This window comes from Clupea harengus, chromosome 18 (genome assembly GCF_900700415.2).
Source record: "Clupea harengus chromosome 18, Ch_v2.0.2, whole genome shotgun sequence".
Classification (NCBI taxonomy): domain Eukaryota; kingdom Metazoa; phylum Chordata; class Actinopteri; order Clupeiformes; family Clupeidae; genus Clupea; species Clupea harengus.
Window position 1 is genome coordinate 9,606,558 of NC_045169.1, and position 15,191 is coordinate 9,621,748.

A 15,191-nucleotide genomic window follows, 5' to 3' on the forward strand; every position below is an offset into this window, starting at 1 on the left:
CTCTCTGACTCTCTGTCTCTCTGACTCTCTGTCTCTATCTCTCCTCTCTCTCTCTCTCTGTCTCTCTTTCTTTCTCTCTCTCTCTCTCTGTCTGTTTGTCTCTCTCTCTCTCTCTCTCTCTCTTGTTCTTTCATATTTTCTTTCTGTCTACATCTCCATAAGCCTCGTTCTCCCTCACCCCACCTCCTCAGTCTCTTAACTTTAACTGATATGTGCAATCTGAGTCTTTATCCAAATGTCTCTCTTTGCACCAAGCCTGAAGCTGGGGGAGAAGAACGCAGGTGTTTTTTAATGGAGTCATTTTGAACAGATATTATCACACGTTATTGTGTAGTGAGCTTTGGCCAGGCTGCCCAGGATGTCAAGCCTCCCCAAAGCTTCGAAGCACCACTTCGGTTTATGATACCCGCTAGACAAACTAGGTATGGTGTTCATCCCAATGTCTCCTCTCAACTGTTATAACGGGTGTTTATGGCTGCTCCTTATGGGCTCTGCTGTGTTGTTTTGGGTTGTCTATCATGTCCCCCTAGAGCACACAGGGTTCCCTTTCAGCTTTACTTCTGCAATACTGCCATCTAGTGTTGCTGAGTGTTCATTGGTTCAAGGACTGTCATTGTGCTTATTAGCCAGAACAATTACCTTTCTGTGTCCTATGGATGTATGCCTGAGATGATTGGTCTAATTAAATTATATTGAAATATTCAGTTGGTTCTGAAGTATAGTGTGTGTGTTTGTGTGTGTATTTGATTTAGCTTTGGCCAGAGATTGTATTATTATTTATATTGATTGATTAGTGTTTGTGTCTTTACGCTTCTGTATGTATATTCGTGTATGTGTGTTCATGTGTGTGTGTGTGTGTGTTCATGTGTGTGTGCTTGTCAATGTGTTGACATTGGTGTTCTTGTGTGTGTAGGTTCTTCTGCCCTCCTCCGTGTGTGTACCTCATGGGCAGCGGCTGGAAGAAAAAGAAGGAGCAGATGGAGCGGGAGGGCTGTTCGGAGCAGGAGTCCCAGCCCTGCGCCTTCATCGGCATCGGGAACAGCGACCAGGAGATGCAACAGCTCAACCTTGAGGGAAAGGTATGTACGCACGCACGCACGCTGGCACACACACACACACACACACGCACACGCACACGCACACGCACACGCACACGCACACGCACACGCACACGCACACGCACACACACACACACGTACACACTCATACATAACATACGCACTCACACATGATGGATACGTGTGCTCACACACACACATATACCCATACACACACTCGCACTCACTTGCAGACACATATACACACACCAACCTATAGGGTTTATGTTTGAGCTAATACACATAGGGATGAACATGCGTATAAATATACACATATTCATACAAGTCATGCATGTGCCTGTAAGCACAGATGTTCTTGCACAAGCACGCATGCATGTGCACACACTGATGTATGCACAGGCTCATGTACATGTATACATGTAGAGACACACACACACACACACACACACACACACACACACACACACATACATGTAGAGCCACATTCACTCACACAAAAATGCTCACACACACACACACACACACATACTTGCATTTCTTTCTCTTTCCAGCTCAGAAGATCATAGAGTGTATATCTTGTTTCTCGTGTCTCTGACAAGGAGATAATTCTTTGGACATTAACTAGATAAACATACATTTACTTGGCTGGTAACAGTCTTGCACAGTGCACAGTATATAATTACATGTGCAGTTATGTCATTACAAAGAGCCCTTTGGTTGAGCGAAAGCTTAGCGCAAGTCCCTTCAATAGACCGTCAAACAGCAGCCCAGAAGCGTAAAAAAACCCTAGTCGTGCTTTGAATGAGGGCTGTGTGATTACACTGAGAAGCTAAAAACACAGAGGGGAATTCCTTTGACTCATCTGATACTGGTTTATGTGGCCTGTGAGGGACACAGCTGTCATTTCCATTTTCTTGCGTGATGCTTTTCCTCAGGAAAGCCTTCATTATGACTGCCGCTGCAGGGCAGTGTTTGTCAAATAAACATATTTTTCTTGATATTATATACTTGCACTAGCACCCCCTGAAGTGGGGCAAGCTCAAAGCACTTTTTGGGCAATGGCTCGACAATCTGTTGCGCCAAAAATAATTGAAATTTGTATGGCAAGTTGGCCTCTTGGAGACACATGACTGTAGCTCATTACAACTCAATTGTGGAGTGGCGCCACCTAGTGGATAATGTTCAATGCTCAAATCTAGCGCTTCACTAGCCACTATTTTGTGATGTAAAGGATCAAACATCACAACATTTGACACGCTACATCACTACCACATTCTGTGAATCCACACCACATTTTGTGAAATTGTATCCATAGGGGGGTGCTGTAACTGACACATTTCAATATCTCAAGAACCGCTTACACTACAATTTGGAAATTTGGTATGCTTATACTTATACTATACCAACATTTGCTCACATCTCTTGAAATTCCACTTGGCTTGCTTAACAAAATGGTTGCCAATGGCCAATCAAAATTCAGCAGGCAGTTCATGCCAGTGATGTGATGGTTCAAAAATGCTCTGTGGACCCCAATGATCACTGCTTGCGGCTATATTTAAACGTATTTATTATGATGGTGTACACCCCTTTCATGTTCTAAATGTTGTTACTCAGACTTAGCATTGTTTTCAAACATATTCTTAACTTTGTAAATAGATGCCAAGGAGAAGCTCATGTTGTTGCTTGTGTATACATGTAAAAATTCACAAAAACCTGCATGAAGTAAGCTCTGCTGCTCCAGGGATGACCCTTGAGAGACCCTAAAGGCCCCTGGCGATGCACACAGGGGACACATGGGCCCCCAGCCTGAACGCCAGGGGGCTAGAGCTAGTTTGATCCTGTGCCATCGTTAGATCTGATATTTTTGCCCTGAAAACGGAGGTGTTTATAGCAAAACAACAGACAGACTGTAACAAATAGTAATTCAAATGAATGTACCGGTAGTTTAAATAACACTATGATGCTTTAAGCAAGCCTTCCTTATTTGATTGGCTGTGAAAGGTCAGGCTGGGTCAGTGGCAAGGCATTCCAGCCCAGGAACAAGACACACACAGTTACCATCTAGATAATCCTGTATGAGGGGCTATATAGGGGTCTTTTTATTCTGTACATTAATGTGCTATTTGTTGGCAATTCAAATAATATATAATATAATATACTCTCTCAACCATAAACAGATTGCACAAATGCATGGATGCACATTCACCCTGATGTGTGTTGTCTCACCGTCCCTCTCTCACACACACACACACACACACATACACACGGACACTAACAACTACTTCGTGAACCTACTCTGCACGTCATCTACAACTTGATTTATTTTCTTCTGTCTTCTGTCCTCTTCCCCTATAGAACTATTGCACAGCCAAAACGTTGTACATATCCGACTCAGACAAGAGAAAGCACTTCATGCTGTCGGTCAAGATGTTCTACGGCAACAGCGCCGACATCGGCGTCTTCCTCAGCAGGAGGATCAAAGTCATCTCCAAACCCTCCAAAAAGAAGCAGTCCCTCAAGAATGCAGACCGTGAGTTCGGTCAGCACAAGGACTCTCTCTCACACCAACACACACACACACACACACTGTCTGCTGTAACAGTCTCATACATACAGTTTCATATACGCAGATAAACAAACATGCTGTCTCAAACACAGACAAGACACACATACACACACACACACCGTCACTCTTAAGTCTTTTGACATTTTCCCTTTTTTAGTGTAAGGTGTGTGTTGTTTGATTCTAATGTCGGTCAGTCACAGAAAGCATTGGATAGGAGTTAAACCATTTCACCACCAGGTGGTGCTATACTCTGGCACAAAGTGAGTGAGCGCTGTGGCCTGTGAATGACCTCTGCCTTTTTTTTTGGCCCATGTCCCGTAGTGGCCATGCCAGTTTACCGCTCCTGTCCTGACTGGCTTGAAAGTCTGGCTGTGTATTTTTCTGTGCTCAGTGTTTTTTTGTTGTTGTTTTTTTATATATATTTTTTTGTTATTTATTTTTTTTTGTTGCTGTTTGCTGCTGTTTTTTCCCCTTCCAGGGTTTTGTGTGTCAGCACTAACATATGAGTCTGTCTGCGGTTAGGTCACCTGTGTTCTCAAGGGGAATGGTTCATATTTGATGTGATTCTGCTCAGGAGCATGTTGTCTGACTGGCACTCTGCCTCCCCTTTTCTCTCCTTCTCTGTGCTTTCCCTCTCCTCATTCGCCCTATTTCTATGTCTCTTGAAACCTTGTTTCCCCCTCCCTCCCTCTTTCTCTCTTTCTGTTAGATTTCTCTCCCCTTTCTCTCTCCATTTTCTTTTTCTGTCTGTCAATATCTTGCTTTCTTTCTCTTCCCCTTTCTCCTTTCCTCTGTTTCCCCTTTTCACTCCCCCCCCCCCCCCCCCCCCCTCTCTCTCTCTTTCTATGTCTACAGTGTGTATAGCATCGGGCACTAAGGTGGCGTTGTTTAACAGGCTGAGGTCTCAGACAGTCAGCACGCGCTACCTCCACGTGGAGGGGGGCAACTTCCACGCCAGCTCACAGCAGTGGGGGGCCTTCTACATCCACCTCCGTAAGTCTGTCTGACACACACACACACACACACACACACACACACACACACACACACACACACACACACACACACACACACACAGTGATTCACATAGTCACATACAGACTCACTCGCATTTGACTCACATAGTGCTGCCTGTATTCTCTGTGTACCTATATCTCCCCCACACACACACACACACAGTTATACACACACACACACACACACACACACACACACAAATGTATACACACACACAGAGACACACATACACTAACATATGTCTATGCCACATTTATATGACAATTCTCTGGCACCTACAGTGCAGGAGTGCTGCCTACATCCCACTCTCAATCAACTGACATACAGACACAAACACACTTGCATCCTTCTACTGAGCTGCCAACTAAGTATTTCTGTGTGTGTGTGTGTGTGTGTGTGTGTGTGTGTGTGTTTGTCTGACCAGTGGATGATGAGGAGTCCGAAGGGGAGGAGTTTACAGTGCGGGACGGTTACATCCACTACGGCCAGACAGTCAAACTCGTGTGCTCGGTCACAGGAATGGCACTGCCACGACTGGTACAGCCCACCTCCATCTCTCTCTCTCTCTCTCTCTCTCTCCATCTATATACATATACACCCTGCCTCTTCCTCTCCTTCATATATGCTCTTTCCTAGCCCTGCCTCATTTCATTAGTCTCTCCTTCACATTATTACAGTACTTGACTTTGATTTCTTTGATTAACATACCAGCCTTATTCATTCTCTCTCTCTCTCTCTCTCTCTCTCTCCCTCATCAGATCATCCGTAAGGTGGATAAGCAGACAGCCCTGCTTGATGCGGACGACCCCGTCTCACAGCTCCACAAGTGTGCCTTCTACCTGAAGGACACGGAGCGCATGTACCTGTGCCTGTCCCAAGAGAGGATCATCCAATTCCAAGTGAGTGCTCTCTCTCTCTCTCTCTCTCTCTCTCTCTCTCTCTCTCTCTCTCTCTCTCTCTCTCTCTCTCTCTCTCTCTCTCTGGTTATCTCTCTCTCTGTCTGTCTCTCTGTCCAAGTGAGTGCTCTCTCTCTCTCTCTCTGTCTGGTTATCTCTCTCTCTCTGTCGGTCTCTCTTTCCAAGTCGTTCAATTTAATTCTATACACTTTATTTGCATGAAAAAGCCTAGAACATACAGTAGAAACCGAGAACATATAAAAACATAAAAATAAATACACAGTCATAAAACGTGTGGTTAAAACAAACACACTCACACACACCTTTATTAATTAACACTCCACTGTCTTGCTCTTCCTTGCTCCATCTCACTTGCCAGTCACTGCTGGTCGCACATAAAAGGCCTCAGGTTGCCAGGCAACATACTTCAGTGTGGCCAGTCAAAGGTGTTGTATTGGAGAATCTAAGGTATTTCAGTCGGATGCCGTTTGAAGAAATGGCCTTTTCCACTTCAGTAGCCTCAGACGTCTGTACCTGTTCATCGTCCACGCTCTGAATAATGGTGTCTGCCATCAGATAGCGCCCCTGCTCACCTCTCCAAAGGATGGGTCTGAAAGAAGTTTCCATACTTGGAAACCGAAAAACCTACAGAAGAGCCACTGCACATAACCCAAGGCTTCAGTTCAGTTCAGTTCAGTTCAGTTCAGCACCATGCTATATGGTGGTAATGGTTGATTTCCAGGCATACGGTATTGAAACTTCATAAATCGAGCTAATATGCCTCCGCATGTGCCCACACTGCTGTGTTGTTGTTTGGTCTTGAGTGGTGATGTGACGTTCGCTCTCACTGCGCGGCGCTGCCGTGTTCTGCAGCATAAGTTAAGCCTCATCAAGGCAAGATGGCCGATAACACCCAGCTGTCAGTCATTCGGTAAATCACCACTTTGCTCCCCTCTCGGTCGGAAACCTGCATGCGTCGTTATCTCCAGATTAACGTTGCCGTGCCGACCGAAGAACGTTATCTCTGCCTTCCAATGTTTTGCGGCACCGTCATCTAATTAGGCTCGAAGAAGTTTGAGTCAGGCTTCCTGGAGTAGGGCTATCGAGGAGATGAGTCTGTGCTGTGGCGGTGGATATTTCTGGTGCATTGCGTGGAAACATGTAATTCGAAGGGGAACATGATGAGTACCATGACTCACCAGGAGTGGGGAGACTGATCAGTTCCTTCGCCAGGACCTCAGAAAGGGAGGAAAAGTTTTTAAGGAAACTGTAGTATGTGGATATGAATCGAAATAGTGCTCCCTCATGATCTAGACTCACTCCCTGCGGAGAGGAGCTCAAATAATCGACCTTTCAACCATTTGGTGAAAGGAAAATCACCAAATCACAAAGCTCAATGCCACGCTAAAAAACTGTAAAGAATAAAAGTAGTTGATAATTCAGTGACAGCAGTATTCTGATTGCTAAAGGATGAGAGAGATTCGTTTGATAAACAACACAAAACAAGACCAAATAATCCGTTCAAACCAGACGTAAACAAGCTGTTTACGACTAAAGTTTAGGTTCAGGCAAAAGAGGTCCTGTCACAGATTACCTATTAGGAAGTTGATATTCCTTTATTCGGTCTTATTTTAACAATTGTACATTATAGATGCTTGGAGGGACTACTTGCTGCTCATTGTTCATAAAGGGGATAAATCTTAACTCTCAAAGTCTACAAGACAGTTTACTTGTATAGATGGCTAGATGCATTTTGGTAGGTGTTGCTGTTTCTGACTGAAGTGTGTGTGTGTGTGTGTGTGTGTGTGTGTGTGTGTGTGTGTGTGTGTGTGTGTGTGTGTGTGTGTGTGTGTGTGTGTGTTATTGCTCTCCAAGGCCACTCCATGCCCAAAGGAACCAAACAAGGAGATGATCAACGACGGCGCCTCCTGGACAATCATCAGCACGGACAAGGCGGAGTACACCTTCTACGAGGGCATGGGTCCTGTCCACTCACCGGTCACACCTGTGCCTGTGGTGGAGAGCTTACAGGTAACACTCTCTCACACACACGCGCACGGACACAGACAAACACACTCACCCTCACCCTTGGCTTTCACACACGCACACAGACAAACATATCTTAAGTAACACGCAAGCACGCACACAGAGTTCGAGCTAAGGACTTTTTGTTGAAATAATGCTCATAGACATGTTGCATGCTATGAACTCTATACAACATAGTGTAAAAGATTCAAACATTTAATAATGTTAAACAGACACACACACACACACACACACACACACACACACACACACAAACATTCTCACTCATCGATTCTCTTTTGCCGTTTTCAGCTCAACGGTGGTGGTGATGTGGCCATGCTCGAGCTCACTGGTCAGAATTTCACTCCAAACCTGAGGGTGTGGTTCGGTGATGTGGAGGCAGAGACCATGTACAGGTACAATACTCAGACACACACACACACTCCCACTCTCACATACACACTCTCACATGCGCTCTCACACGCTCACACACACACACACACACACACACACACACACACACACACACACACACAGACACACACACACACACACCCCTCTTTATATGTAACACACATAAACACACATTTTGATTCCCATGTTGACACTCTTTATTCCGTGCACTTCCTTATTTCCCCTCTTTCTGACGAAGCACTCTCACACAAAGCACTTAACGTCAAATCTCTAAACCCTGGCACATGCGATGTGCGGTCCTTGTCTCCTGTTTACACGACACCCTGGCTCGTTAGAGCCTGCAGGGGTCGGGGGGGTCACGCCAACCCCATTGTCCAGCCCCACATGAAAGAAGAGAACCGAGAGAGACAAACACGCCGGGCCACTTAAACCTCCCACTGTTCAAAACTGTGACTGACATGCTAAACTGGCAATTAGTTCGCATCAGTCTAACCTCCACCAGTAAAACGCTAAGTGCCCTTTGCTTCCAGCTCTGCATTAAAAAAACACTTTAAGCAAAAAAAATATAATAAAATGATAAAATGACTGTTCAGTTTTTATCAGGGGCTGCTGGGGGAGCACAGGTCACCCAAACAGGAGGTTTTATGAAGGTGAATCAAATGGAGTTTCAGATGTGTTAAGTGATTTCACGTGTGTGGTTTGGTTACTCTAAGCAAGGCAGGGGCTTAGAGGTAGCTGCGAGGCACGTCAACAGTGACTGCCTGTTCAAGTGGACCGTATGGTTCTGTCGACGCTGTTTGAAGTCACTGACCAATCACTACCTTTTATTTTTTTTCTGTCCATCAGCCCAGCCTCTCTCACCTCCATTCCTCTGTCTCTCTCCTCTCCTCTCCATCGTTCTCTCTCGTTCCTCTCTATCACTCTCATTGCCTTTATTATCCTCTTATCACACTCTCACTTCTTCCTCGCCTTCCCACTCCCCGGGGGACATGCCTTCTCTCTGTCTTCCTCGCTCTCCTTTACCCTGTCTCCCTGTCCTTTACCCTGTCTCCCTCTCCATTCTTCTCTTCTCACTTTTTCATCTTCTCTCCACATCACCCCCACCCTCTCACTCTCCATCACCCCCACCCTCTCACTCTCTCTTAACATCACCCCCACCCTCTCACTCTCTCTCTCCACCTCACCCTCTCACTCTCTCTCTCCACAAGATAGCTAGGCTGTTTAAAAAGCTATGGTGGGTAGAAACCCTCTGAGTGCCTGTGCATCTTCCTATTAACACAAGTTCATATTCACTTCATATTAAAATGAGTTCATATAGCACACGCTAGCAACTAGCAACTGTTAAGATGGTTCCCCAAGCTAGAGATGGCAAGTATAGTTCATAGCAAGGTTAACTGGCAAGGGACCTCTCCCTCTCTCTCTCCCTCTCTCCCTTTTCACCCCCCCACTCTCTCTCCCTCTCTCTCTGTTTTTTATACCTCACCTGTTTTTGTCTCTCCATCCTTTCCCAGGTGTGCGGAGAGCATGCTGTGCGTGGTGCCCGACATCTCCGCCTTCCGGGAGGGCTGGCGCTGGGTGCGGCAGCCGGTGCAGGTGCCCGTGACGCTGGTGCGCAACGACGGCATCATCTACTCCACCTCGCTCACATTCACTTACACGCCCGAGCCGGGCCCCCGACCGCACTGCAGTGCCGCCGGGGCCATCCTGAGGTCTGGCGACAACAGCAGACTGCTCTCCGGGGCCAGCACACCCAACAGCATGGGCCCTGGGGGGCCCATCAGCGGAGGGCCCGACACGGGGCCCTACGGATCCGGAACCAGTGGAGGGGTACCATCGTCCGCGTCATCTGCGGCGGCGGCCGTGGTCTCCTAACACACACACTCACACACGCACACACACACACGCACACACACACTGAGAGTGAGAGTGTGTGGCGGTGGTGGTGGTGGCGGTGGTGGTGGCGGTGGGTGTGAGTTCATGGTTCATATGGGTGTACATATATGCACACACCCCCCCTGCTACACGGAACAAACGAACAACAAAGAAAAAAAAAGACTAAGAATACTGACTTCTTAAAACAAAAAAAGAAACAAGTGCTGCATATTGAGTTTGGTGGAGAACCTTAACGGAAAAAAAAAACACGTGAATGTGGAAAAATTAAAAAGGAGTCATGAGCGGAGGGGTGGAATTCCGCGGAGTCCGGGAAGTTGTTGTCGTCGTCGTCATGGTTGCGTGGTGTTCGACAGCGCCCTCCAGTGGCACACGTTAAAAAGACACGACCATCTGGTGCAGGTGGTTGACTCCGCCACCACCCACCTCCCTCTCGTGAAAGGAGCTTCCCATTGGCCAAGAGCACCAGCGCCTGTGATAGGCCCGTGAAACGTTGCCACGGCAATGATACATCAGCCATGTACAAATCTTTGTTTAAAAAGAAAAGTCTATTTTTGCGCTTTTTTTCCCTTTCTGTTTTTATCATTTCTCATTTCTGTTTTGTTTGTTTTTATCCTTTGTCTTTTTATGTTTTTTTTTATTTCTGTAAAGGGCAAGATGTATTATTGTGCAAATGGAGGGTGCAGGCCTAGCGGAACACGTATACAAATCGTGATGATAATAACATAGTTTTTATGGACCAAGGATATTCTATAAGCTTTAGTAAAGGTACATTTTCTTCATACCTTTTTTGTATCAAACATATAGTACACTTTTGTTACCAAATAGTTTCTATTCTTCCTCTGAGCTTCTGTCCCGACGTATGTTTTGTTTTATTTTTTCTCCGTTGTCAGGGGTTGAAATCCCTTTCTGTGCATCTGTATTATAGCTAGCTTCACCTCTAACAACTGCCTGCTTTTTGGGGAGGGGGTGGAGGGGTGGGGGTTTTGGCCTTCGGATGGAGATTTTAGGTTTTGATACTTTTTGTTTCGAAGAGGAGGACGTTTTTTTTTTTTTCTCCTTCTGGTTTTTTACTTAAATTTGATTTTTAATTTGCGTTTGGGAGAAACTCAGAGGTCCTCTTTTTTATCCTGTGTTTTTATGAAGTCTTTAAAAAAAAAAAAAAGAACGAGAAGAAGAAAAAAAAAGAAGAAAAGCTTTAAGCAACGCCTCTGCCTTGCCCGCAATACTCTGTGCGCTACATTTCCTTTAAGAAGCATAGACGAGTCTGCATAATGTCATTCTAGCCAGGGTGATGTCCGCAAATCCTCGAGTCCTCTATTCTGTATCCAGCAAGGCTTCCAACCAACACATGCGGTTCACGGGCAGACTGTCTCCTCATCCATTAGTTCAACTAAGCCTTAGCTTTGGTGCTTGAGTCCTCACGGTTCGCCATAGAGTAGTGTATCGTCTTCTAGCCCATACTTTCAGTGCACTCACAGAGATGAGATCATGTCCTACTCAAAATTTCACATATCTACAATATCAATCATGTCATTGTATTGGTGTTTGTTACCATGGAAGTATCAAATGTTACTTTTGAAAAAAAAAGAAAAATCAAGGCCTTCGTTTTTCTAGTCATCCCTCAACTTCTTCAAGTCCTGTTTCCTTTTCTTCAGCTTCGGTTTCATTTCATGACTGAAGAGCTGAGGTACTGGCGTTGAACACAAAGGCAGACTCTTCCATTTTGACGTGGCCTTACTGCAGCTGAGTGTTCAGAGCACAGTTGCTCTTTGAAAAGGTCGCCTGTTTGACTGTGTTGCTTTTGTGCTCCTCACTTGCCTTTCCAAAGGAACTCGGTGTTCAATTCGAGTAGCTGGAGGTTACGCCGAGGTGTCACGTATGAAACGTTCCAATGCCGACATCTTAAAATCATGTTACATGTGGAGGTGGGGGGGACGATGTCATTGTTACGTACACATACATGCAACGTAAACGTTTCGCGAATATGGAAACCGTTATCGAACTTGCCGTTGACTCGGTTGCAGGCCATTGTATACCAAAGGCAGGTCTCAGCTTGAATTGTCAGTAATGATGTCATTTCATCTAGGAAATTTCTGGTCCTGATGACCAGACCTTTTTACACATCAACAAGCTAGTCCATCATGGAGAGATGGACAGCATTTGCATCCACGTTAATATCCAGCTCATTATCTGGAAAGGTCATAAGAATGCTCCTGCTTTTGATCTCTGGGCTATGTTATGCAACCAATGACTTTGAAGCAGAACAACAACAACAACAACAACAACAAAATAACACAATACAAGGAATTTTCTTTAAACCTGCCCTGTTACGAATTTTTTTACGACTCCTGGACACTATTGAAAACCTAAGGGTTAGAAACTTGATTTGTATTTCATCAAGCACATCATGTCTCATTGAAAGCACGGCCTTAACCCCCCCAAAAAGAAAATCGTCCAGCAGCATGGGAGAAAAAAAATGTGTGCATGTAAATCTAGTCACTGACTCTAAAATGAACGCGAAGACCAGCAGGATGTGTAGGCTGTGAGCCTGATTTAGAAAAAGAAAAAAGAAAAAAAAAGATTGTGCGATTGTCCCGTTAAACCGCAGAGCCAACCATTTTGTCGAAGGATTACCCTTACTGGTGACGATTTTCTCTCCCAGAAGGATTTCCCTCGTCTCCACGAGCACAGGGTCCGTGTCTTGCTCACGATCACTGCACTGCCTCCATGTGTTTTGACACACTTTAAATCTAGTCTAGCATCAGCACCTTTGTGGCCCCTAGCCTAGAAAAAAAATGTTCTGTGGTTCTCCTACATTTAGATGTTCATTGTACGTGCTACCGTACTCTCCAGAAAGCACTAGCTAGCTACTACCATATTTGTATTTGCTGTCGTTTAGCTGTGTTGTGTGTGAAGAGATACAATAATAGACAAAACAGTCAGTAGAAGTTGTAAAAGGAAGGCATCCCTTTCTTTTTTTCATTGATGTGTTCGGGGTTTTCAAAGAAAATGTAGGGAACAGCAATATTGTATAGGTCACGCTCTCTGTCTGGTTTAGATGTGATAACCACTGACCCAGCTGCCTGGTCTCGTATCTATGTGGTCATTTTTTTCAACCACAAAGGACAATAAATATATAAGTCCATCTTCTTGTGTAAGACTAGTTCGCCTTGTCAGCTTTCACACCAAGCAAGCGCTTTTATAAACTCCTTACTCATTTACTGCTGCACTGTCTTCCTATATGCTGGTAGATGTGGATGAACAAAACGAAACGAAACAAAAATAAATATCTATTAAGGCAATACCTTGATCCTAGTATTACAGCCTACTCTTCCGGAGAAAACTGTAACTTGAATGTTGAAAAACAAAAATGAAAGTGTTTTCTTGTTTTTTTTTTTTCTTTCTCTCTCTTTTTTTTACATCTTCGGTATCTTTGATGTATGTCCTCACTTTCTTTCAGAAGAATGAAGACTTGTTTGTTTTGTTGTTTTTTTTCCCCCTTGTCTTTTTGTCAAATCATACATTTTAAGGGATATGTGCTCATACTTTTGTCCCGTTATGTAGACACCAGTGGACGCGTTATACAATGTAATATTGTTCTTCTTTTTAAATTATTATAAAATATGTCCCCTCCCACACCCAGTCTAATATTGTGTCCCCCAACCAAAATAAATTAAGTGCATTTATACCCAAGTTGCCTCTTTTTGGCCTGGGTGTTGATATCTAAACAGTCACCATGGTGACAGCTTGCCGGCAGTGTCCGAGGGAACCGGTGCTAAGAGCCTGACTTTTCTATTTCTCTTTTCTTCTTGTCATTTCAAACCCAGAGAGCTGTCAATATCTGTGTTACATAGAGGTTTTCAACCATTTTGTAGGAGAACATACTGCTTATCAACCTGCCTCATACTGTCTATCTTGATATGGGTCTTTGTGTCTTGAGTAAATATGTGGATTTTTTTTTTACTGTTTTTGTGATGAAACTGTTGTTCCTTTTGGGGTCAAATTCAGTAATACGTTGATGTAGTGTACGACTACTGGCTCATTTTTATAGAACCACCACTAGAACTGCGTGTCATTACCAAAGCCAATGATTGGTGCATGCACTACAAGTTACTTAAGTGTGAGTGTCAGTTTTACATGTGTAAACACACTAAAAATGTTTAGTTCAAGTCTCACACCATTAGGGTTCTGCAAAACTGTCTCTGAGACTCTGTGGTCCTCTCTATTCGGCTGTATGTCTGTGCCTAGTTTAGTTTACACATTCGGTCGCTACTTTTTGTTGTTTTTTGTTATCTGGGAACCAGGAGGGTGTTCTCTATGTAGTTCCCCGCCTAATCATGACCCCTGGGTTTCCAGAAATGGAGGCAAAATCTGTCCACCGATACGAGCTCAGCAATTAAGCCGAACCATGCTGGTCACAAGGTTCTTCTCTGGCCACTGTCAGACTTGTGTGATTTGGTTCTAATCTGGATTCACTGTTTACACATTTGCCTGTGATAACTAAAAGACAGGCTGCCGTAGAAAGATAGCGGTAGAAAAGGAAGAGACCACACAGTCAAAGGGAGCACATCATGGGTTTACACCAGTTTCAGTGCTTTGGTGGTGTCATGCATCTTTTTACTCCTCTGGGTTATCACAAAACACAAATTGACTTAATTTATTTCAAATTCAGTTTCACCTCAGCCTGAATGAAAGTGGGTCAGTAATTTTCATTGTCTGTTACAAGCCTATTTTTAAACAAAAGTACCTATGTAACAACTTTCATTTCCTCACCTTCTCAGTCAAATGGGATGTTATGTCAGACCTACATGGACAGATTTTTACTCTCTTTTTTATCACTTTTCATTCTTTTTTATTTTCTACATAACATGTATGTTCTTCCAAAAGCAGCTGTTGTGTTTTTAAAAAAGGAGCTTTGATCAACATGTCTTTGTGTGTATGTTCTCTAATATGCCAAATGTCTTTAAAAAAAAAAAAAAAAACTTAGAATTTCATGCACTGCTATTAAAAGAAGACTTATAGAGGGCAGCGTGAGGGGCAGCTTTAAAAAAGAAAAAGTGAAAAAGAAACAAAACAGAGAAGAAAAGGAGAAATGATTCGACATATGGAGCGTTCTCTGAGGTTTCTCAGCCTTACATTCTCAGTACCAGTTACACTGAACAGTAGTGCTCACCTCTCTCTCTCATCTCTCTGTCTCACTCATCTCTCTCTCATCTCTCGCTCTCTCTCTCTCATCTCTCTCTATCTCTCATATCTCTCTCTCTCTCATCTCTCGCTCTCTCTCTCTCATCTCTCTCTCATCTCTCGCTCTCTCTCTCTCTC

General features: G+C 44.3%; 1 protein-coding gene across 3 annotated transcripts in view; it reads left to right on the forward strand.

Annotated features, from left to right (window-relative positions):
* rbpjb (recombination signal binding protein for immunoglobulin kappa J region b) overlaps nucleotides 1–15,136 on the forward strand; it is a 50,680-nt gene extending 35,544 nt beyond the window's left edge. For 2 of the 3 annotated variants that reach the window (XM_031585563.2, XM_031585561.2), the window contains exons 4-11: nucleotides 914–1,079; nucleotides 3,414–3,597; nucleotides 4,480–4,617; nucleotides 5,066–5,178; nucleotides 5,400–5,540; nucleotides 7,413–7,568; nucleotides 7,875–7,978; nucleotides 9,488–15,136. In XM_031585563.2, the coding sequence (XP_031441423.1) occupies nucleotides 914–1,079; nucleotides 3,414–3,597; nucleotides 4,480–4,617; nucleotides 5,066–5,178; nucleotides 5,400–5,540; nucleotides 7,413–7,568; nucleotides 7,875–7,978; nucleotides 9,488–9,848 (1,363 nt within the window). In that variant the 3' untranslated portion in view covers nucleotides 9,849–15,136. The remainder of the gene's footprint in view (nucleotides 1–913; nucleotides 1,080–3,413; nucleotides 3,598–4,479; nucleotides 4,618–5,065; nucleotides 5,179–5,399; nucleotides 5,541–7,412; nucleotides 7,569–7,874; nucleotides 7,979–9,487) is intronic. The other variant, XM_031585562.2, reaches the window with a different exon arrangement.
* Nucleotides 15,137–15,191: the final 55 nt, after the last annotated feature.